This window comes from Seriola aureovittata, chromosome 6 (assembly GCF_021018895.1).
Source record: "Seriola aureovittata isolate HTS-2021-v1 ecotype China chromosome 6, ASM2101889v1, whole genome shotgun sequence".
Taxonomy (NCBI): domain Eukaryota; kingdom Metazoa; phylum Chordata; class Actinopteri; order Carangiformes; family Carangidae; genus Seriola; species Seriola aureovittata.
In genome coordinates, this window is record NC_079369.1 from 21,217,194 (window position 1) to 21,241,777 (window position 24,584).

At 38.2% G+C, this 24,584-nt stretch overlaps 3 protein-coding genes across 9 annotated transcripts in view; 2 read left to right on the forward strand and 1 right to left on the reverse strand.

The window, feature by feature from the left end:
- Positions 1-4,219, forward strand: part of tie1 (tyrosine kinase with immunoglobulin-like and EGF-like domains 1) — a 40,965-nt gene extending 36,746 nt beyond the window's left edge. For all 3 annotated transcript variants that reach the window (XM_056378471.1, XM_056378469.1, XM_056378472.1), the window contains 6 exons: positions 429-542; positions 1,075-1,145; positions 2,337-2,377; positions 2,624-2,720; positions 2,815-2,914; positions 3,156-4,219. In XM_056378471.1, coding sequence (XP_056234446.1) covers positions 429-542; positions 1,075-1,145; positions 2,337-2,377; positions 2,624-2,720; positions 2,815-2,914; positions 3,156-3,227 — 495 coding nt within the window. In that variant the 3' untranslated portion in view covers positions 3,228-4,219. The remainder of the gene's footprint in view (positions 1-428; positions 543-1,074; positions 1,146-2,336; positions 2,378-2,623; positions 2,721-2,814; positions 2,915-3,155) is intronic.
- An 832-nt stretch (positions 4,220-5,051) lies between these two features.
- mpl (MPL proto-oncogene, thrombopoietin receptor) lies at positions 5,052-20,760 on the forward strand. 3 transcript variants are annotated; one of them, XM_056377773.1, is made up of 12 exons: positions 5,052-5,549; positions 12,621-12,741; positions 13,261-13,430; positions 14,467-14,621; positions 15,184-15,340; positions 15,460-15,571; positions 16,029-16,183; positions 16,730-16,866; positions 17,492-17,651; positions 17,959-18,028; positions 18,298-18,385; positions 18,618-20,760. In XM_056377773.1, exons 1-12 carry the CDS (start codon positions 5,504-5,506, stop codon positions 19,086-19,088), a joined length of 1,842 nt encoding a protein of 613 aa, XP_056233748.1. In that variant the 5' UTR covers positions 5,052-5,503; the 3' UTR covers positions 19,089-20,760. The 3 variants fall into 3 exon arrangements, with proteins under 3 accessions (XP_056233748.1, XP_056233747.1, XP_056233749.1); XM_056377772.1 differs by lacking the exon at positions 5,052-5,549 and adding an exon at positions 9,974-10,195; XM_056377774.1 differs by lacking the exons at positions 5,052-5,549; positions 18,618-20,760 and adding an exon at positions 9,977-10,195 and having other exon boundaries at positions 18,298-18,608.
- A 433-nt stretch (positions 20,761-21,193) lies between these two features.
- The window catches only part of ddah1 (dimethylarginine dimethylaminohydrolase 1), an 86,184-nt gene continuing 82,793 nt past the window's right edge, over positions 21,194-24,584 (reverse strand). For all 3 annotated transcript variants that reach the window (XM_056377777.1, XM_056377779.1, XM_056377778.1), the window contains one exon: positions 21,194-24,052. In XM_056377777.1, the coding sequence (XP_056233752.1) occupies positions 23,936-24,052 (117 nt within the window). In that variant the 3' untranslated portion in view covers positions 21,194-23,935. The remainder of the gene's footprint in view (positions 24,053-24,584) is intronic.

Here is a 24,584-nt window from a genome sequence, read left to right on the forward strand (position 1 = left end):
GTGTGTGTGTGTGTGCGTGTGCGCAATGATCTTATCTCTGTTTTTAAGTTTCTCAGTACAGGCTTTTCATCAACTTCCCCTATGACGGTTGAAGTTGATAATGTCAATAAATAACTTGTGAAAATGTAATGATAAGTGGCCTTCCAATGGGGCAGAAGTATAATAATGCAATAAAAGTAATTATACATTTATAACTCATTGTAGAATCATCTAAATCATCTAGACCCAGATATTATATTATTATTGCCAAAACAAACAAACATCTTAGGAACAAGCTATACTTTCAATCAAACAAAAGATTGCTACAAAAATGTAATTTCCTGTTCAGACATATATAATATGTAATATATATAATCATGAAGGCTTTTTGCATCAGGCCTGGCATTATTACTAGTAATAATGACCCTCCTTCTCTCCACTCTCATTAGTTCATTCACAGGGATTTGGCAGCAAGGAATGTTCTTGTAGGAGACAACCTCGTGGCAAAGATAGCAGACTTCGGCCTGTCCCGCGGTGAGGAAGTCTACGTTAAGAAGACAATGGTGAGTGGTGAGCTCATGCACAGATGCACAGAGACAAGGATTTTTGTATTCCACATATTTCCACACACTGGTTGTTGTAGTACAAACATTTTTTCAAATGATGAAGACATGTAAGTAAGACTGATCAGTTAGACAAATAGTAGCAGATGGTTAAGAGAGGATTCCTGTACATAATGTAAATTTGTCACACCACAGTGTAATATGTTATGTTCTTTGTCTTTATTAAAAAGTCTATTATTCTTAAAGCTCCAGATCAAATCAGACGCATTGAAATAGCCCAGCGGGTTTGTGTTCAGGTTTTTCAACTAAACAAATCACCTGTAGAGAGCATTGTGTAATGGTGGCACAGCCGTTCACTACTTTGCTCTAACAGGATCTCCAGCATCAGCTTGTGGCACCACAGCAAACATCTGCCATTTTATAATACAGATTTACGTATACTTTATATTTTTATTTTTTATTTTTATATTATATTTTTGATGCTGCACGTCATCACACAGCAGAAGGTTTGACATGTTTGTTTGGCTTTCAGGGGAGGCTGCCTGTGCGCTGGATGGCCATCGAATCCCTGAACTACAGCGTGTATACAACCAAGAGTGATGTGTGAGTTACATTCATGTGTTGAACCAACATTTAACTTACTGCAACAGGCGGAGTTCTTCAGGGTCACGTTTATGACAGAAGGCGCTTCAACATCTCAAGTGTTTTAACGTTATCTGAAACAGCTGCACCAGCATCGAAAAACGATTTCTGAGAACTTTACGGGTGAAATGAGAAGCATGGCAGGCAACATGGCAGATGTTGAAAACATTGGTTAAGTGGTTAATGAACACTTCCTGAAGTAGATAGCTAATGTGTTATGTCAGTTTCTAATCAAGATCTTATAATTGTGATCTGTGCCTCTCATTTCTTCTGTAGCTTTACAGGAACCTTATTAAAATTATTTCACCCCCTAGTGAAGTTTCTATTATGTGCACTACAAAGCGCCTGCCACAGAAAACAACAAATCATCCCTCTGTCACTGGTAGAGTGATAATAGTGTGCTGTGTAACTGATAAGCACAACCAGGAAGCCTTGGGTACGACTAAGCAGACAGACTGAGACGTTGGTCTGTCAACTGGAGCCTATTTATACACAGCGGAGAGCAAGCTAGAAGAGCGTGGGACAGCTAACGGAAGAAGTTTGAAGGCTGGCTGTAGGGTCAGAGAGATTTGTGAAGATTAATAAGAGAGAGTGTGAGGGTGATACAGAGAACAAGATGGGAGACAGGGTGAAATGTAGTGCACAGAAGAGAAGACTTAAACAAGGACCAAGGGGCCAGGCAGTCAGCACAAACAGTGCTTGTCTGCTCATAAGATCTACCGCACAGTATTGTGACGTGTGAATTGGTTTGGTTTCTCTTGAATTCAGTTGCTAATCAGATTGCAGGAGAGATGGGGGGTTTTATGATGTTGAGAAACTCAATGGTTCTTCAACAGGTTACGGGCCAACACTGAGAAGTCATTTTCACCGTTAAAATAAAACTTGATTATTTAAATGCTCAAATGGCATCATGCATTTTACCTATGCGATGCAATGTAAAATCATGAAAGTCAGGACATTTTATACACAACAGCTTTTTTTAGCTTCATAATGCTATTATTAGGTTTAAATTTTTTACATTATAACCAATGATCAACAAATATACTCCCCAAGACATTCAAGTCAGTTATTATAAAATTCTTATGTTTTTTAACTGTATGTCTTTCCTAGTTTACTGACATTTCTGTCTCATCTTTTTATCCCCTCTCCCAGGTGGTCATTTGGTGTTCTCCTCTGGGAAATTGTGAGTTTAGGTAAGTGAGTATATAGTATATAAGTGATTATTTCAGTATTTGCTAAACAGTTGAGTAGTTGTTAAGATTTCAGGAGATCTTGCTTTTTTCGTGTGTGTGAGTGATCATATCTACATTGTGCTGTTGTTCCTGTGTTTGGATTGATGATGATAGTTACGATCCTTATCACTGCCTTACCCACAATCACCATCATCAACATGATCATAAACTGTTTTTCTCCTCTTCTTGTTTGTGTGTGTGTCTCAGGTGGCACGCCATATTGTGGGATGACATGTGCAGAACTTTATGAAAAATTGCCACAAGGATACAGGATGGAGAAACCCAAAAACTGTGATAATGAGGTGTAAGTGTTCAGACTTTTGTTGCTAATGATTAGCTTATTCTGTTTTTCTTTCCTCTGTTTTACCATATTCATGTATGTTTCTCGCTCTTTCCAGCTATGAGCTGATGAAGCAGTGCTGGAGGGATCGGACTTATGAGAGACCCCCCTTCTCCCAAATCTCTGTCCAGCTCAACAGGATGCAGGAGGCCAGGAAGGTAATGCTACATTCACACCATGCTTGCAAACAGGGAAGAATAGGACAATGTCCTGTTGTTGCCATTTGGTGCATCATTATTCCAAGATGGTTACCCCATTGCTACTGACACATCAGTAGGTTTGCAGCCATTTTGGCACCAGTTTGTTGATATTTCTGTAGTATGAAATTCCCTTTCCTTATCCTTTTGTTTCTGTTCATTTTTAAAATCTATAACCACAAGCTTCCTCTCCATCTTCCAGGCTTATGTGAATATGGCCCTCTTTGAGAACTTCACCTACGCTGGAATAGACGCCACAGCTGAGGAGGCCTGACTACCAGCCCCCCCAGACCCTAGCATGCCACGTAGCCCCAGGAAGAAGTCCCGAGGACGGTCGCCACGTTACTGCCACCTCCCTGCTGCTCAACGTCGAGACAGGAGGACCCGGCACTCTTCCAAAACCACCCAGCTATAGATGGAGGACTGTGAAAGGACACTGTGTAGAGTGCTGTGATATCAGACGTGATGTGGAGATGTGGAGTATCGCTGGGCTGGGATGGAGAGATGCAATTGCTACTTACTTTTTGGGAAATGCTAACCCCTTGCCATTACAAACCATTCCAAGAAAAAAAGACACAACATTGTACCTCTTGCTGTAACAAAGGTTACAATGCTGGACCCTTTTCTCTGAGTGTTGAGGGGAAGTGGCAAATAAGGAGCTATGTGACTTGCTGAAACACCACAGGGTCTGTGGGGTGTCGACGCTGGACTTTATTTTCTCTCTATTACTCTAAATGGAGAAGGGAATCTTTTCATGAAGATGAAATTAAAAGGCACAGTGTGGATCACAAACATTCAGGTTCTTAGACTGTTAGAAACGGACGAAAGACATTCAATGTAGCACTTAAAACCAGCCTCACTCATGCAATCTGTCTTTTAGTGTTTGCCTATCACTGCCATGTGAATGTAACTACTACTGTATATAGTTTGTCTCTTTTTTTTAAGAACACGTGTATCAAAGCCTCCTATTTGAATGTAGTCAGAATTACAGACTAATATAACTGCAACCATAATAGATGCTCAGTGTGTTGCATGCAAAGCTCCACCACAAATAGTAGTTGTCTGGAAAATGCTACTAATAAAGGGCTGATGCACAGCCTCTTTACCAGCTACCACCATTATAGTTTACCTTTAACACTATGCACCCTTACGCAATGTATGGTATGTATCCACCAAATAAGAATGTACAGTATGTTTTAATTAACTGGTTCCTTGAATAAAGCTTTTGTGTGATGACTGGACTCATCAACACAAATAGAAAGTTTACACTGATGACAATGATTTTGGCAAGGATTACTGTGTTGTGTTTTGAGGTTGTTGTTGTTGTCGTTGTTGACCTGCTCACTAGTGAGCATGGTGGGAAACCGCAGGCCAGGCTACTGGGGGCCAAAGTGTCCTTGGAGAGTTCAGAAACACTGATCTCTCCTGCTGCACTGAGCTGATCTGTCACTGAGTTTCCTCCACAAACTAACCGCAGGCTTAGAACTGTCTGTCACACATGGTCTCAGTGGGCCAGCTTCCTGATGACTCCTGCACACAGACACCGGTAATACAACACACATTTGTAATAAGGGAACAAGTGCGCCATGAAATTATTTTTACTCCCATGTCCGAAAACCTACACTAAGCAAAAACCGATGTAGTCAGAACGGTCCTGCAATAACTAGTAATTTCATGATGGTTGGTTAGAGGTGTTGATTCAACTTTATGGTCATTTTGGAGGAACTGTTGAACTGTACTGCATCATACAGACAGGTGTTTCTGCAATTTATTGTACCCTCATTGTTATGGGTGGACAAAATAATAGAAACACATGTCCATATTAATACAATTCAACGACACCACAAACTGCAGCCTCCAAAATGACCATCGAGTTGAAACAACACCACTCTAAAATACTTTCAACACAGACTGATATTAATATTAGTATAAAAGTTAGTGGATGAAAGTTTATAGCTTGCTACCTTTCCCGATAACTTTCACGGCTGATCCATAGAGGAAGTCAATCTGCGTGGTTGTTATAGCAACATGTAGCTACAACTAGCTTTAGCTTGTGTTTCCTTACTTGCTGTTGTCGCCAACAACTAACGGCAACAGGTGGCTAACCGCTCTAATGCCCCAAGAAGCCGTCCATGTTCATATTTTGAAGAAAATGTTAGTGTTTTGAACGTTATGGGTACAGGTATGAACAGGTGGATTGATGTTGTCGTAGTGGTTTGAGAAGTTCATGTGGATATTTAGATTTTTGTTAGCAGTGCTAATGGGTCAAAGCTGCAATCAATTTAAGCCACTTTACCAATAGTGACCTCTGCATCACATTAATCGATGTGTTTTTTTTGTGTTTTTAACGGTTATGTAGCAGCAAGGTGTAAGATTTTTTTTTTCTGATAACACAGATGTGTACTCTCCGCCCGGAATGATAAAATGTTAGAGTGAGCGAAGTCCAACGTTTTACACAGACTATTCCGCAGCCACCTCGTTGTTTTCTGCCTCTCTGCTATGCTAACGTTGGCGTTAAATCCAAATTGACTACAGCTGCCTTCCTCCGCCATGGAGCGAGCTATACTTCTCAGGACCATCTTCAAACTGTCAGGTGGTGAGTATTACTGAATATTATGATTTTACTTCGAGTAATTACTTTGAATATATGTCATATACTTGATGAGACGATTTGGCTCATTTGTATGGTTGTTTGTTCCTGGTTTTAACTAACACGCTTATGTTTTTGTCACGTGTTTTAACTGGCCATACAGGGAGGCACGATTACAAAGCAACGTAAAAATAGAAAATATAGTATATATATTACCTACTAAGTTACCCAATTTAAGTGGTAAACTTAACCTACTTGTTTATTCACTTTCCTCTGTCACTTACAATATCAGGAATTGCATTCTCGTTTTTAAGCTCCAAACTCAGCCACCTTTCTTGTTCAGTCTATGAATAATAAGCACTGATATCCAGGGCACAAACATTTCTGCAGTTTCTCATGCACAGTCATTCCAGTCTCATCAAGCCTGCTTATTATTATGAAAATATTCAATGACGATTCATAAAGATTACAACAATTTCTCTGTAAATCATCTGTTTGCTTCCTTGTTTGAGGTGCCAGTCATGTATGGGTGTTTTAACCTTTAGAGGTTTATTGTTTTAGAACTCTTGAGTTCTCAAAGTCATGAAATCACTTGTGTACAACTTTCACAACAGCTTGATCAAACAGCCATCTAGGCCCCAGTGTGCCGGTAGAGATTAGATCAGTCTGCGGTCAGCACTCAGAGAAATGTGTTTTCCTGCTACCAAGGACTCTTTTAGTGTGTGCAAATATTTTATGAGCATGAGAATCTCACCAATCACAGAAAATGTTATTTAACTGAATATGATAGTCTTTTCTGACATACTGTAAATTTCTGGCAGTTAACATAGAGGTCACAAGCACAAATGATCACACTTTACATGGTAATGGCACATATTTCTGTAAATAGGGCATAGTATTTTATTTTTTTTTGTTTTTTTAAGTAAACTTGGGGTTGCCTCCTGGGTGGATTGTGTGGTGTTTAGATCAGGAAGTAATGTCATAGCATGAGCAGAGTGGCAGATACAAGCTGTATTAGGTGTGTGGTGTGTTGACAGGAGGTGTTTAAATGTTGTTAAACAGCACTGTTTGGCTATTATAATAGGTCTGTGTGAGGGACAGTGTTCAGCTGAGAGGAAAAAAACTCTTGTGAAGAAACAATTGTTATGCCTCAAATTTGGTACATACTTCCACTTGGACTGAAGGATGAACTATTTAGAATTTGGTGGCCAAAGGTCAAGGTAACTGACCTTACAAAATACGTTTTTAGCCAAAACTCAAGGATTCATATGCTAATTATGATACAATTTAATACAAATGTCTAACAATAAAATGAAGAAGTGATGACATTTTGTATCCAAATGGTCAAAGGTCAGCTTCACTGTGATATCATAATGTTCTGCACCTCTGGTCATTATTAAACACTGTAACTCAGGAACAGAGGGGGAGATTGTGACCATATTTCCTGCAACTAGACTGGTTGGCAGATGTATATAACCAACATGCGACAATTCTAGTTGTTGATAGATTGGCAGGCATTCAATGGTCTGTAATGTTTGCCAAGTTGAAGGGGAAGTGGCTGAAGTGGGTTGGACTTTTGGTAATGTGGACTTTTTTCCAGAGGTAGTGGTTGTTATAAATATCTGGTGGTTAACAACCAAAGATATGTTAAGCTGTCCAAGTGAGTAGTAGAGTGCTGGGCGTTTTAGTTCTTCAGACTGCTTCTTAGTGCATTTGTATTCAGTTAATTTGGATTCATGAGCATTGTAGGATTTTCGAGGTGAATCCTCATTTCTACATGTGAATGAGTCCTATCCATGTTCTCAGCTGTAATCATGGTTATCCTTTACTTTGAGATGGTGTAAGCAAAAGAGAAATTCTACTAGAAGTTGATGATTGTTACAAATCTACATGTAAGTTTAATTGTAAACACTTATGATGAAACAATTCATTTTTGTTAAATTGGAGTCAGTTTCATGAAGACTAGGGCTGGGCCATAAAACAATAGCAATAATTATTTTTTCTCGATAGAAACATAAAAATGAATCACGAACGGCGAATCATGTTGCAGGAATAGAGGTCTGCATTGCGCAAGTTAGGATGCACGGTGAGAGGTATAAATGCAGGCCAGCACGTGACATTATTTATAGACGCACACAGTGACTGACGTTGCTTGAAGTTGGAGCAGAGTAAGCAAATAAGTCGAAATGAGCGAGACCGCAGGAAAAAGCAGAATGCAGCTCGGTGGACGAAGATATCGTCGACAAGAGAGACCAATCAACTTCAGTAGCTGGGAGATATTTTGGCTATCTACCGGCAGACAAAAAACAGATCAATGTGCACTACAAGCTGTGCCTGAGACAGGTTCTATCAAAGACAGGCAACACCACAAACCTGTTTCATCATTTGAAACAATATCACCCGTTACAACACACAGAAAGTAAGAAATTATAGGCCCAAACGAGTATTTGTGGACCCTCGAGGAGCGCCAGGCCAATACCCACTGCAAATCTTCTTTTTTTTTAAATTTTTTTTTAATTTGCAGTCTGATCATGTTACATGTGTGGTGTAACTACAGAACTTAATTTTCTATTTACTTTGAGTAAAAAGGACTGAAAAGGATTTTGATCATGCATTTTTTTTAATCATATTTTGAATGTTTGTACCTCAGTTTTTAGATATTCTGCTGTTTGCAAGAATATTCTGACTAAATAGCAGAGTTCAAAACTACAATTGACTGTCTGGTTTCTTCAGCTTTCACTCAGGGGCAAAAATCAGCCTTTAAGTATAGCATTGTGAATATCGATATCGACTGATATGGAAATTCTTATTGTGATGACAGTTTTGGCTCCTATAAAGTGTTGTCTTTGCCAGCCATTCAGTGCAGTCACGTGGATGCTAGATCATAGTTTACACTCAAACTTGTGTGTTTTATTCATAAATAAGAAGGCACTGCATGTGACCTGGATTAGTTGAGGTATGCATCATAATAGCACCTTGCTGGTGTAACTGGCTGTCATGCAGTAGTTCAGGATGTGGTATGTCAGCAGAGATAATCAGCAGAGGCTGTTGAAGCACATTGATTTTGTGCAGTTTCCTTATGTGGCATAAATGTGTTCTTAATCACAGAAGCAATAATAATCTGATTGAGGCTTTGATGCAATGCAGTATTTAGTATTCACTTTTTTTAACATTTTGTTATGTTTTTTTTCCTCATCAATCTACACTCCATACCCCAGGCAAAAACAGAATTTTAGAAAAGAGAAACTGAAATATCATGTTGACATAAGTATTCAGACCCTTTACTTATTGAAGCACCTTTGGAGGTGATTACAGCCTTGAGTCTTCTTTGTTATGACGTGACAAGCATTGCACAGCTGGATTTTGTGAATTTCCTGCCATTTTTCTCTGCTGGTCCTCTCACACTCTGTCAGGTTGGATGGGGGCTGTCAGTGGATAGCCTTTTTCAGGTCTCACAAGAGATGTACATTTGGGTTGTCCCCAAGCAACTCCTGCATTGTTGTGGCTGTATGCCTATAGAGCCATTGTCCTGTTGGAAGGTGAACCTTTGGCCCAGTCTGAGGTCCTAAGCACTGGACCAAGTTTTTTTTGGGATTGTATTTAGCAGGCGGCCAGCTCTAGGAAGAGCCCTGGTTGTTCCAAACTTCTTCCATTTAAGAATTATGGACATCACTGTACTCTTGGGAACCTTTCCCAGATCTGTGCCTTGACACAATCCTGTCCCTGAACTCAGCAGGGTGCTCCTTAGACCTCATGGCTTGATTTTTGCTCTGACATTTATTGTCAGCTGTGAGACCTTTTTATATAGAAAGGTGTGTGCCTTTCCAAATCATGGCCAATTAGATGAATGTATCATAGGTTGTGTCCAATCAAGGCGTAGAAACATCTTTAAAGGTGATCAAGAGAAATGGCCGGCATATGAGCTAAATTTCAAGTGCCATAGTAAAGGGTCTGAATACTTATGTCAATATGATGTTTAAGTATCTCCTTTTTAATAAATTTGCAAATACTTGTAAAATTCTGTCTTTGTTTTGTCACTATGGGTTATTCAGTGTAGATTGAGGGGAAAAAATGAATTCAAACTATTTTAGCATAAGGCTGCAACATAACAAAATGTGAAGAGGTCTGAATATTGAATGTACTATAATGGACTGAAACATGTACAATACCAATCAAAAGTTTGGATACACTTTCCCATTCACTTGAAGTATTAGCAATAGCACCTCCCATTTGTAATTGAGTCCGATCGTTAACTGAAAGTACGGAAATATACAGTATAACTTGTGTTTACTCTCAATCACTCCTCCCAAATTGCCTTTTTTGGTGCTTACTTCCACTGCACATAAAGCACACTTCCTGGTCAAGCACAGCTCGTTCATTGGGCCAACCCTAAGCACTGCTTAATCCCGCCTACCCATGCCAACTCAAAATAATGTAAAACAGACAATACACACAGCTCATACACAGGCATGTGCTGTGTTAGTTTAAGTGCCATGTGGTGGTATAGGATACATAACACCTCATGATAACTAAGTCTGCCATGACTTTGCCCTGCAAATGCGTGATGCTCCTTATTAGCTTGTGGATTCAAGTGTGCTTTGTGCCTGGGATACATTGCAAGGATGGAACTGAAAATTATCTGTCAAGGGAAGGTAGGGCTTAAGGATGGTTTATTTTGTACCGTACAATTTGAATTTAATCCAATCTAATATACACCTGCATTTTTCAATTTACTGTTTATTTATGATGAAAATGTTAACTACAAAACAACCCAATGTTTTTTGTTTTTTGACAACAAGATGTTAACATATGTTGACATAAGATATTATGTTGTTGTTGTTGTAGTAGTAGTAGTAGTAGTAGTAGTAGTAGTAGTAGTAGTAGTAGTAGTAGTAGTAGTAGTAGTAGTAGTGGTGGTGGTGGTGGTATTTGTTTGAGAGGCAATATGATATTTAATAAAAAAGTTACTCTAATGGGGAAGAGTATTATTTTTTGCAAAATTAATATGTATGGGGGGTTGTTATACAACTTTTTACTTGGCGTTTTTTCAATATATGTTGATAAACTCAATCCATAATTTCCAACATTTATGAAATATGTCTGTCTTGAGTCTCAAAGCAAGTTTTTGAGCATGAGTGTGTCCACACCGCCAGCATTGCTGCTGCATTACTGCCAGCCCCTATCTTTCTACAATAAGTTTGCCTTTTGATAATGACCACCAAAAATAAAAGGTTTGATTTGAATTCATTATTCTTCTGGCAGTAGCAGTGCCCAGCAAGGCTGGCAGTGTGAACACACGTTTGCGAGCAGCAGCAGTTCAGTGAGGTTGCCATCACACACAGGTGAGGTAAGCCGTGTGGTCAAAGTGCAGCTACTGCGAGTTTTCATAAAATTTGCGTTCCCTTTGTTAATTATATGTTAATTATATACCTTTTTTAATTATATGTCAAAAGTAGTTCCTCTTCATTTTTTTCTTCAATGCAGCCTTAGGAATGCCTTCCTAACACTGCTTTGCAAGTATCACAGAAACCCAACCACTCTTGGTTCTTTTAAAAATATTTTTCTATTTTCTCCTTCATCTCCTTCATCCTGCCATTTAATATAGAGTTTAGCCTCCATGACAGAATCCTCCTTTTTGAAATTTTAATTGGTCTGATATGTCAGTTACTCCTATATTGCATGATTTAACCACATGCACATTCCTTTTGTACATTATTAAGTAATTGACTCAAGAATAGGCAGAATGGGGATATGAAAAAAGGTAAATTCTTTTATTTAGGGGTGAAATTCCCTTCATACATCAGTTATACCTGAGTCTTGTTGATTTTTCTGCAAAGTGAGTTGCTTTGGGGGTTGGCCACTGTGAAGAGTCAAATTTGGGGTTCAATCTAACATTCAAATCTCCTCCACAAATCATAAGGCCTGGGCTTTAGTTAATATTAGTTTGAAAAATTGCTTTTAAAGGGACCGGTTTGCTCCTGATGGAGAAAACCCCACCACCACCACCACAATGTATCATCCCCTCCTGCCTTTGGTTTCAGACTGCGCTTCACAATTAAACCTTTGCGCTGTCATAACTGTCACCCCCCCTTCTAGATCCAGATTTGTATGAGGCTGAAAAGAAAGTTAGGGTTAGTAAGTCTTTTTTCTTAAGTTTTGCATTGGCTGGGTCTGAGAGGCGTGTTTCTTGAAGGAAAAAAGATTCTCAACAATTTTCACTTTACTCAAAGTTTAACTCCTCTTGATGGGACTGAGAATGTCAATGTATGATATTACCTTAATTAAACCTGGTGTTACTGTATTTATTTAATGGCATCTACCATCTTGTTTTCAAGGTAACCTTACCCCTACACAAACATAATGAAACTCCAAACTAAATTAAAAATTTGGAGCTTGGAAGATGATGTATTACAAAGAAATAACTCCCTGAACTGAGGTCCTATTTGTGACCTTGTGGAACTCTGTGGGAGCTATGATGTCTTGATGGCTCTGAGGGATAACCTTCCTCTTCCACAGGGGTAGAAGGCCCTCTATAGGAAGAAATAAGCAGTAGCATATGGTACTTACATCCCCAAATATTACATGGTTGACAAAACAACTAATATGCATAGCTAGGAGACAGATAGGAGAAGAATAAAATATGCTAATTCTCTCTTTTGTGTTGAACTGGTTATTTTAAAGGATATAATATTATCTTAATTTGAACTCATCATGACGTTATTCCATCCTAATGCCTTTCAACTACATAAATGTGCCCTGACAGTGAACATAGAAAAACATGTTTCTGCTCCCAGATATCAAGATATATTAACTGAAGGGAGCTGCTACCTGCATGGCCGCCTGACTGCCAAGTCCAAGTATGCAAGATATTTTGGATTGGCTTTTCCCTGTTATGAGTTGGTCTTGTTCCCACAAAGCCAAACCATATTTTGTATAACAGATCCTATTCTAAGACCCTAACTTGTTGCCACAATATAATTACTATAATAAAGTTAAAATATACTATATTGTTGGCCTTTGGAGAACCTCTTTTATTCCACTAATCCTTATATATTATGTTTGTCATTTCTGGAACAGATGTTTGGCTCTTAAAGGACAAGAAGGATCCTAAATGTTTCACCCGAACAGGAGGGGATTTCACCTGCTTCTTTGAGACTGCAGACAACAGGACTTATGATTTGCTCTACACAGCTGAAAGGTATGTTCTACATAGTAAATCGATTGTGTTTTGTATGTTAAGGAACTTCAGAGAATAAAAGTACTCCCCCCTGTATACTGTATAAACACTATGGGTCTTGGGTTAACTTCATTAAATCTCTTCATTAATGTTACTTTTTTGTTTCAATTTTGACTCTTTGAACTTTCAACTTTGAAAACTTGACTCTGGATGTATGTTTGGAGTCATTGTCCACCTGAATTTGGGACTGATTAGATGCCACCCTGATGCTACTTTTTTAGATAAGACTCTTAAATGCCTAAAATATTTGCTCAGTACTGTATGTATGTTGTTTTTTGTAAGGAAGGACTGGACCCTCCAATAATTTTAATATGACTTTTATACATCAGTCTTTCTCAAGGCTGATCATTAGTCTTATTAGTCACCTTTAAAGCATTTTGAACTACACTTACCTGTATTGGAGATGGTATGAATGTTTTATTTGTTGATTTAATCAATACTGCAATGTCTGTTGTGTTGTTGTCATGTAAACCAATCAAGCCTGCCCGGAGAGAAAAGGTGTGTCCAGAGACCAGAAGAGGGAACTTACTTCCACATCTGCTCATTTCCCTCCGGAGAGGTTTTTTTGTACACGGAAACGCAATTTGAAGTCGTGGAGCACAACACCACAACCACCCTCTATAATCAGACTGTCTATGTGGAAGACCACTGTAAGAAATTTTTCTTAACAATATTTACTTCCTCAACAAAAAAGGATTGAGCACTTGTTAAAAACCTTGTTCTAGACCTGAAGATATAGCACATAATTAGTACTACTGCCACATGGTGAAAAAATATTTAGATCGTCAGTGCATGCATACAGTTTGTGTGTAAATCCAAGCCATTATTCCTTACATCTTAAATCCTCTAGTGATTTCAACCTTTACTTTGCCATTCATTCATCAGTTTTCTTGCTGCTTGTCCTATTCTCAAATGACACTTTTGCAGGCCTATCTAGTCTTTTAAAAGATTTGCTATTGTTTAATCCTCTTTTTTTCCAAGTTCATCAATTTGGAAAAGGAATTAGAAGCAAAATATTTGTCCTTCACAGTTGTAGCTGCAATGTTAAGCCTAAAACACAAAGTGTTTTAAGTGCAGCCTGATGTCCGTTCTGTACTATCAGTACACATCAGTAAACATTTTTCTACTGCGAATTTTTGTTCAGTCAGTCAATAAATACAGTAAATCTACATTTGTATTGGAGCAGCAGGTATAATCTGTGAGTGTTAGGTGTCCGTTTTCTTTTTCTTTACAATTGTTACTAAATTATGTCTAAGAATTATAGGACATTCTTAACTGTTGACAAAAAGTGAGTAAATGGAAACTGGGTGAATGTTTACCTGTTTAATATGACTGTGTCTTCAAAATGATGATGAGGGCACAAGGATTTTCCATTTGGTGAATCTTGTATCTTTTTCTTGCATTCCAGTTGGAAGTAGCTAAGACCAAAGAAAGATATGTATGTGAGGTAGGGAAGGGAGGAGGAATGGAAACCAGCCAATGTAACAACTAGGGCTTGCTGGTCCAAGGCATCCCAGGTGGATCCAGGCTGATCAACTTATGTCCCTCCAATGTGCAGATCTCGTGTCAACAAGGTCATCTGCCAAGAAAGAGAGCGGGCCTCCTCATCTGCTGCCTAAACACCCGTGAATCATTTCCAACAGTGGATTCTGTAAATTATATTTCCTCCCATCTTTTTGTTTATAGTTCTCCTTGATCCCCCCTACAATGTGTCTTTATACCAAAATGGACACCCAGGGCAGCTGCTGGTTTCATGGCAAACACAGGCCCCAACATACTGTGCAGATGTAATGTATAGGATTCGATACTCGTCCCAGGGGCTTGGTGAGAATACAACAGAGGTACACACAACTCTTCAGTATATCCATTTGAAATCAAGCTAATGCATAGTATGTGTAAGCATAAAGACATTTTTAATGTAATTTAAGGATGGATGCTGGTTAGCATGTACCAAATCTATTTTGTCTCTGCAGCATCTACATGTTAATTATGTAGCCTCAAAATGTTTTTTTTTTTTTTTGTTTTTTTTAAATGTTAGTTACTTTATGTAATAAGACCAAAAACAGGGAAAAAAAAGGTCAAATATACTAATCAGCTATTTAGAGCTTATTAATAATAACTAATAATCAGCTTATTAGTATTTGTTTTTAATTAAAAGTATTATTTATTGATGCAATCAGTTATATTTCTTAGTTATAATCTTAGGGTAGGGGGAGGGTTGAATTTTCTAATTCTCTGACCAACATGTTTATTGCACTAAACGTCATAGTTATATATTTTTATGGTGTTTGTTCATTGAGCATTAAAGTAACATTCCCTATAGACCTGTATCTCTGATTACAATGGGTGAAAAAAGTTATATGAATCATATTGTAAAATTTTTGATGTTTGTGATTTATACAGACGAAGGAGGTTACACATGCTAGAGTAATACTAGACTCTCTGGTACCAGGGGAAGAGATTGAAGTCCAGGTCGCTGTCAAATGTGGCTCTAGTCCAAGTGCAGGATACTGGAGCAGCTGGTCATACCTTGTGCGAGCCATGGTTCCCCAGAGTGCAGGTATGTTTAAATAAGAAGAGTATGAATGAGTGGATGACTTGAGTGAGATTTAAAACAAAAAATTTTATCCATAGAAAAACATTGCTTCCTTTTGGTGGTAAATTTCTTTTCCTTTTCAGATGATGTTTCACTAATGTGCTACACCTCTGACCTGCAAAACATCAGCTGTCAGTGGAATGGGAGCAGATATGTGGAAAAAGAGTACAAACTTTTCTACAAGATAGGTCTCAGGTAGCACAAAATTCACACTACATTCCATCAATGATTGCTTAAAATCCCCAAATCTGTCTTCTCATGTAACAGCATGTTTTGAGTTTTATTGGAATACCAAAACTTTGATTACATACTCCACAGTAAACGCCAGACAGGTGTCATTACTTTGAGCAACGAGGGCACAATGTTGCAAACTCTTCGAAGCAAAATTGTTGAAACCTGGAAAAAATGGGGGTATTCTAATTGAAATTTAAGCAATTGAAGTCAAGTGAATTACCGTAAATGGTGCAAATGGACGTGGTAAACTGCCTGAGGACAAAGTAAACTATGAAGATTTCAATAAGAACTGGAAACATTGAGGTGTTCTAAAACTTTTGACCGGTAGTGTAGCTGCAAGCGTAAACGAAATGCATTCTTTTGAGTTTATGTTCACTTTGTTTGGCTGTGATTGAACATGATTTTATGAACCTTGCAGTGAAGAATGGAGTCAGTGCGTAACTGATTGGAAGTTCACTGACCTGTGTCGTTTTCGTGGAGATAAGTCCAGAAAGGTCGGGGTCAAACTCAGCAGCACTCAAAGTCCACTCAGCAGAGCCTTCTATACTCAGGAGTTCACTCTTAACAAGATCAGTGAGTGATATTTTTTTTGTTCCCTTGTCTCTTTGTTTTTTATCTGCTGAAGAGTCTCCATGTGATGTGATGAAATCAAGGAGCCGACTACCATCCATTTGTACTCAAATTACAGTTGCAGTGAAATATTCCTCAGTCAATGGTACTTTGGAGGCAGATGTTCAGATAACTCTGGCTTATTTATGGTTCATCTGTCTACTAATACACATATTAGTATATAATATAAAATCTATCTTACACATGAATCAAATGTCAGATTTGCTCAAACATTCAGGTCACATAAAAATGTGTAATATCTAACACATCCTTAGTGACTTAGTCATGTTAACAATGAAAGTTAGCAGAGTTATACAGCTATAGGTCAGTGAGAAGTTGGAAGATCTAGGAGGATAAGGTCTTTCTTACCATTACTTGTGGTAGACTGAATTCCTCAGTTGCTGTAATAGTAAGTGCTTACTGTACCTCCTCCCTTGACCCATCAGTCATTAGAAAAAGTAGTTTCATGGCTTTGTCTGTTGACAGATTGTGTGTGCTGTGTGTTTTTAGTCAAAACATCCCCACCAAGTCATCTGAGTGGAGCATGGAAGAAAGAGAGGTTGTGCTTGAATTGGGAGTCTCCTTTTCTGTCGGATCACCTGCAGTATGAAGTCGGCTACCAAACCAGAGAGAGTGAAGCATGGATGGTAAGATGTTGTTTTCAGTGGCTGCAGAACATAATATATTTTTTAAAAAAAAGAAAGAAAAAAAGGTAATAAATTATATAAATAATAATAAAGCTACCCCTGAGCCATGTAAGGATTTTTTGTTTCTAAATATGTTTTATCAGTCATGTGTTCACTCATACCTTTCAGATTCCTTGTAACACTTTTTTGCATTAGTATACATAAAGTACTGTGTACATAATTTTGTGATTATAGTATATTTAGTATCAGTCTGGTGGCATTAGGTTTTGACTGTTAAAAAAAAAAATCTAGCAGGTGTTATTCCTGATATTACCAACAGATGGTGCCAAAGAAAGGAATTTTCAATTCTGTATATAGTTAAGGGTGAAGAAGTCAGCAAAATTATGAATTTGTTGCAAAACAATTTAATGTGCAAAAGCATGTAAAAATTATTCTTTTGTGCAAATGCAACAGTATTCACGGTATGGAAAATAATTAAATTTAAACAGTATTGTGATGGAACATGAATATAATTTAAGGGGAATGTAAAAGCTGTAGTTAGAGAAAGCAGAAGACGTACATCATTGCTAAGACAAACATTTCATTTTCTTAATATTGAATGTCAAAACAACCTTTTTGTCCCCAGACGGTATCCTTAAAGGGACCAGAGACTGGAACGTGTCTAGAGGTTTCGAAAGGGAATCAGTACAACATTAAGGTCAGAGCTAAACCTACTGGGTCCATTTACTCAGGCCACTGGAGTGACTGGTCAGATGTGGTCACTGGTCACAATCCCACTAATTTAGGTAAGCTCCCACCAAGTGTGACAATAATCGATGTAAAACATATTTAATAATCCCCACTGGTCTGTAGAGGAGTCACAATCCAAAATGTTAAAATTGGCACCAAATGAAATGCAGTGGTTTTATAGATTCTTAGTCTGTTATTTTGAAAGAGCTTCAACAAGTTGTTAATTCAACTTTGGTTGTATGCTAACAATTGTAGTGGTGCATAAAATGAACTGACGTGCCATGAAATGCAGTTCTTTGTTACTCAAATAAAAATATCACATATACCATTCAAACCTTAATGCAGTATAAATAACCTTTTCAGGCATGTGGTTCATGCTGTTCATCCCTGCCTCAATGCTGATGCTTGTTATCATCATTTACATGTACCTCAGGTAGGATCTTATTCCAGCTTTTTCATATTGTAATCAGTCACTTACTGTCCCAGGGTAACACATCATGGAAATTAAAAAGAAATTATGTGAAGTTTTTTATTGATATCAGTTTGTACGGTACAATCACTTAAACATTTGTGTAGTTTTCTGATATTTCAGTTAACTATTACTTGACATCAAAAACATTAAGCCAATTCTTTTACAAACCATCTTACCCACATTGTTTAAATATGCTTTTCATGTCTGTTACTGTGTTTGTGTTTTTATAGTAAGCTCAAGCAATATTTTTGGCCACCGGTGCCCAACCTTGACAAAGTCCTACAAAGCTTTCTGACAGAGATAAACCGGCAGAAATGGGTAAGTTACAATAATGTATGATACATGCACCATTACATTACAAACACCTTATACTGTGGTGGAAATTTCTGTTTTTCCAGTTTAAAGAATTTAGCCTTATAAATGTAGACTACATATATGGATAAAACACAAACAATAACACAATTAATAAACACTGATACAACAAGTCACAGGTCTAGCTTACACTCAGTTCCAGGTATTGAAAATGCACTATTTTGTACTCACTCTACAGGATCCTCCACTCACAACAAAGCAGTGCACTGAGGAAACCACTGCATCTGTGGTGGAGATAATGTCTGAAGACGAGATTTCAGGACTGGCGAAGCCATCAGAGGAATCCACCCAGCTCCTGTCACCAGAAGGAAGCCTCTCCAGTGGAGAACAGGTAGATGGGAGCCTTGGGACGAAAATCTTTCCAGACTATGTGACTTTGAACAAAGACAGTGTCATCCTTTGTCCAAAAGGAAACAAGTATATGTATGAGAAGGTCGGAGAGAAAGGAGTCCCGGGGGTGGGGGATGATATTCTCTTAACATGTCAGTGTTCCTGCAGTCAAGGCTCAGTCTGTGTCCCACCTTGCTTAGGCAAAGACTTTCTTAACCATTCCTACGTGCCTCTAGCTGAGGCTGCACACAGATTGGAATACAGAGGCACTCTGGAAAGGGGACCAGGCAACCTCTATACTAATTTACCCTGTAGCTAAATGTACAGTAAAACAAGTGTACTTTGTATACTAAGCACTTACACTGACATAAGAATGCACTGTAAGTTGATACAGATCCACACATCCAAGTTTACTGCATCAGTAGCTCCATTTGTGGAAGAGGCTTTTATAGAAATAAAATCGCTCAGTGATTTTAATAATTAATGCCTTCTGTGCCTTAAACAAAAGGCCTGTTACCATTAGGGATGTTCCTAACAAATAATTTCCACGTCAGTTAAATGGAAATATAAATTTAGACTAGTCGACTAGTGTAAAAGCAAGAAAACAATCAGAAAACAGAGCTGCGTTACCTTTTCAGACCCAGCGGGATCACAGTATCTGCGGGAAAATGATTTCATATAGGTTTATCAACGGTGGTTAACATCCACACACTTATGTTGAATATGGTTACGCATTGCTCCGGTTGGACGCCCGCATACAGCCAAAAGTTTGTGACCGCACGGACTGTACGCATACAAAGTGTGCTGGCTATGCATGCTTCAGATAACAAAATGAGTCTTGTTTTAAAGAGAGGCTGTGCGAAGATATCTGGCGTCACGCACATTTATGCGATTCTTCTTTCAAACAACACAAAGACGGCGAAATGGTGTTGAACTCCTGGCTCTATACTGCTATTCCTGTGTTGTGCATTAACACCACCGACTGGAATGGAGTTTGGATCAGGAAATGCACACGGGTGTCACAACTGTGGCAGAAATGAAAAAATATGATAAAATGTTAATCATTAGTTCAAGTAACTAGTATTTCTGGTGCCGACTAGAGAGGGCAGGAACATTTAATCGTGCACATCCATAGTTACCATAAAGTATATACAAAGTATAATGGGCATTAGTTTTGATCATGGCATCCTCTCATTATTTGTCACCTTCCTTTTGGAGATGAAAGGCCATGAATGCAGCACAGATTTGTAGATTAAGTACATGTAGATGTGGACATAACATTTGAAAACAAGAATATCTATATTTTTATTATTGTTCCAGCTTTGATTCAAAGCTCTTTAAGAGATATAGGTATATATTATGTATTACTTTTGTTTGTAAGTATAGGATTTCCTGCGCATCAGGGCTGGAAATGTACAATGCTTTGTCTTTGTGATACTTTGATTTAGGATACTTTTGTGAGAGTACAAGTAAATACCACTCGGTGGCTTTGGTTGCTGAGGACTGTATTGTACAGTAGTTACCAGTAATCTGTGCATTTCTGATTACTATTCTGCATTTAGGAAAAACAAGGTGAAAGTTTCCATGACGGCTACCATGTTGGGACTATTCAGTTTCACATCGGTTAATGTGTGTGTATATATATATATATATATTTTTTTTTTTTACTATTATACGTGAATTGCCTCTGAAGAAAAAAAACAAACATTGTTTTTCAGGTCTTTCTCATTGTTTTTTAAGCCATTGCTTGTTGTTGTATACTCAGTAACTCATTTATATTGTATGTATCTTTTGTGTATTTTTTTTAATGAGTTTCAAATGTTCCTCAGACTTCCCATTTGAGGAGGCTGACATGAACATATGTAGCCAAAACACTTTCTACTGAGCCTTTCCTCATTATTATCTCCTTCAAAATAGTGTTTTTTTTTTTTCATTTTATGTTCCATTATAACTTGAGGTTTTGTATTTTTGGCATTAAATATTAAAACTTATTTTCTTCCAGTTTCACTTTCTTGGGTACATGTCAAACCATATCTTAGTAAACACTCCAGCATTTAAAGAACAACAGACCTGCCGGATATAAACCTTTTTGTCAGTTTTGCATGTTTGTTTGTGTCACTAGGTGGCAGCAGATATCAACACAAAGAGATGACATGTCTGTGTGTTGTCTCAGTGAGCCACCAACTGAGACAAAGGTTGTTGTTTTTTGCCACTGAAAATGAGAGAACAGTTAGATTTTGACCCAGGTTCAGGTTTGTATTTTGTCACACCTTACGATCTACTAACCTTGTCCTTGAGGGTAAAACTTATACAAACAATGTCAAGAGCTGTTAAACCAAATAACACTACTAATCATGAATGAATGTTAAGTTAACCTCCACACCTGGGGATCATTTTAACCCGATTAAAAAATTACAACACAGCTGAAGGCTAGATGTTAATTTATTACACAAAGTAGACGAAAGGCTCAATTTAACATGACTCAAAGAATTATTACTCACAACTTGTATGAAAACCAAGAGACCTGAGTTGGAACATGGGCAATCACAACATCATGACTACTGGGATGAATGAGGGGATTAGTAAGAGGATAAACAACCTTCAACAAAGTCAGGAGCAGTTACTCACATGCAGCTTTGCCAGCCAAGAACCAAAAATGTATTAAATGTTATGTGATTTAAAATCAGCAGTAGGAAAAGGTTACAGTGTCTCAGAGCTGAGCAACAAAGAAGTGGTTTGGAGCAGTGTGAGAGATGATGACAATCTTAAATGAAATGACTAAAACCCAATGGCTGCAGTGTAGTGATCAGACAGTGTATGACTGGTCCTGCCTGGCTCAGCCTCCTGTAGTAACTACATGAGAATAAGAACTGGATGCTTTGCAACTATGCTATCACCCTGCATCCCGTTAGCCGCCCTCTGTAAAATATACTACTAGTGTCACACTTTAATGGCAGGCCATCACATCTACAGTGTTTGCCAGACTGTATGATATCATGGCCATAAATTAGCCCAGAATCATCTATGAGGCAATAGCAGAGTGTGGGAGAAAGCGAATGTTGAGAGTGAGACAGTCAAGAGAGAGAAAGAGAAGTTTAAGAGAGTCAGTGTTTACTGGCGTACAAGCCTCTCCTCCCAACAGGAATTCTTTCCATGTTTCATCACTGCCCACTTGCCCATACGCAAATGTCTATGGAGGGAGGTTGAATCACCTCCTGATGTCATTTCCTTAACTTTCTCTTACAATCACTAAGAGAAACAACATCGTTTCAAATGCGATGGGCTTTAACATACAGTATATAATGTATTTACACTAGACATGTACTGTGTTGTCATGTGTGCAGGCCTCAAGCATGAATTCTGCAGCAACAGAGACAAGGCCACTACAACAGAGCTAATCAACATCCTTTTAATGCCTGCTGGCAGCTACCATCGTTAACACACATGGAAACACACCAACCAGGCAGCTAGCTTGTTCTGCATGCTGAGTGCAAACTCTCTCACTGCAGTCACATTTGGTGCTACTAGATTTAGTGGAACCGACATCAGTTTCACAGCATGCCTTAAGTCAGTTTTAGAGTAAAAACTACCTGGCAGGAAAAAAAAGAGAACCAGGTAATCGACAACACAGGCAGAACCGATGATGTGAGAAAACTACAGGGCCTTCAGATTCATTCAGCAGGAGCAAAAGTCACAGATTTTCCATACAGGCATTGCACATTAAAAGGAGCAGAGGTGTTATGTTGGAATCAATGAAAAGCTTAGTTCATCTTATAATAATGAAAACATCCATTTCCTACACAGGAGGCTTTTATCTGTCCTCTGCAGGTTGGCACAGATGATTGAGCTTGCATCTCCACAAATAAGAACTGTTTACCAGGAGGGAAGCAAGAGCACTGCAGCAAAATGGCCACAGATGGTTCTCGTAGAATAAATGAACAGGCTACTGTTAGCTTCTCTAGCTGGTGGCAAGTGTTAAGGATGAGTCAAAAGTATTCTCCAGTACTCTACAATCAATGGCAATGATGAGTAAACAATAGTCATGAAAGGTAAGAGCACCTCAGGTCTCAATGGCAGTACTTTCAATATCAATCACAAAATCATAACAAATCACAAAAAACCATAACACTGATCATGTGATCATACCAAAAGCTCATGTCTCCAGCAGGATTTTCAAGAACTGCATTTTCAGAATAAGAAATCAAATCATCCCGATAGATGCTCTTTCTAAAATACATAATGGTTTGTTAGTGGCTTTAAAATAAAGGACGATCATGAAATTTACCTCAGCACCAACTTTAAAAAAAAAAAAAAAAAAAAACAGCAGGAATTCAACAAACAAGTTTAAAAAGCTGTTAATTAGCAACAGTGACATTAAGGTTTTCATATTACAGCAGTAGCAGGATTTGTTTCCTCTATCCTACACCTTACCTAAATACAGTTCTTGAAAAAAGAATCACAAACTGAGCCCCATTTGCATTATGTAACCAAACACACAGAAATTAAGTCACAGTTAAAACGGGTGCATGTAAACAGTAAAAACTAACTGTATACATTTTTCATTGTAGATGTCTGTCAGTTATGTAATTTATAAATTTGCAGTGCAACATTGGTAAGACTTTTCAATGGCAACAAAAACTATTTATCAAACAGATCCATCTAATTTTCTTGGTCCAGTGCAAGGATTGGTCTACACACAAGCAGGGGCGCCCGGGGTAATTAGTTAATTAGAATAAGATTTGTAGATAACATTTTAATTATTTGCAGACAAGAACAAATACTATCAGGAACATATGGCTTAACATGGGTCTGTTATTTTGCCTCTTATTCAGCTTTTTATAGGAAATGTTAGAATAAATCCAAATCAAGAACAAAATAAGACAAATTTTATGCAATATCCTAATTTTTATAGAGACATAGAAAACATGTAACTAATCGTGTTTTATGCCACCTGAACTATTTGCACACTTTTTAAGAGATTTTGATGTGATTAGAGTGTTTTTGGGGAAAAGTTTATATTTTCTTTGTCCCTCAGCATCAACGAACTTGCCCTAAAGTTATCCCTCCTCTAAGTACCAAGATAGTTTTGTCAAACCTCGGGATCCTTGGTGATTGGATACAAGCTGTGCCTGGTTGCCGTGCACTGGGACCCCCTGCTGAGCGAGCTCAGATGTTGCCCTTCTTGTTGATGAGCACAGAGCAGCATGTGAGGGCTCCATCCACTTTGACCTTCTCCATGTTGGACACAGGGATCAGCATGTGGTCCTTCAACTTCTCGAACACCTGCAGGACACACAGACAAGGCTGTCATTGCAAAGACTGACATTCTGCTCTTTTAGATTGTTATGTTTAGAAATGACTGTTGGTTATTCTAAAATTATTTCAGCTGAAATTCAATCGATTATCTGTGTTCAGCCAAATGTCATTGGAAAAAACATGTTTAAGTGCTACATTTGGGAATCAAAACTCTTTATGTTAAAGAAATGATCAAATACAAAATAGATGTTGTCATGGCAACAGCTGTTCCTGTTCTGCCTCCTGACTCTGCCCTTGGGTACTAGATCTATGAGCCAGTGTTGCAGATATTGACCAGCCAGCACTACCGACAGTTCTTTAGAAAGCCTGAGGCACAGCTTAGCAGGCAGGAGGTAAACCCTGAGGCAGAACTTATGCAACACTCTATTTATTTGTCAACTTGTAATGTTCTGTGATATAAAAGCCCTGCAGACACACAAAATGTGAAGTAGGAGAACAAGCATTCAGCAAGGTTTCCTGGTCTCGCGGCAAAATATAAAAAAGATGGGAGTGAAAACTA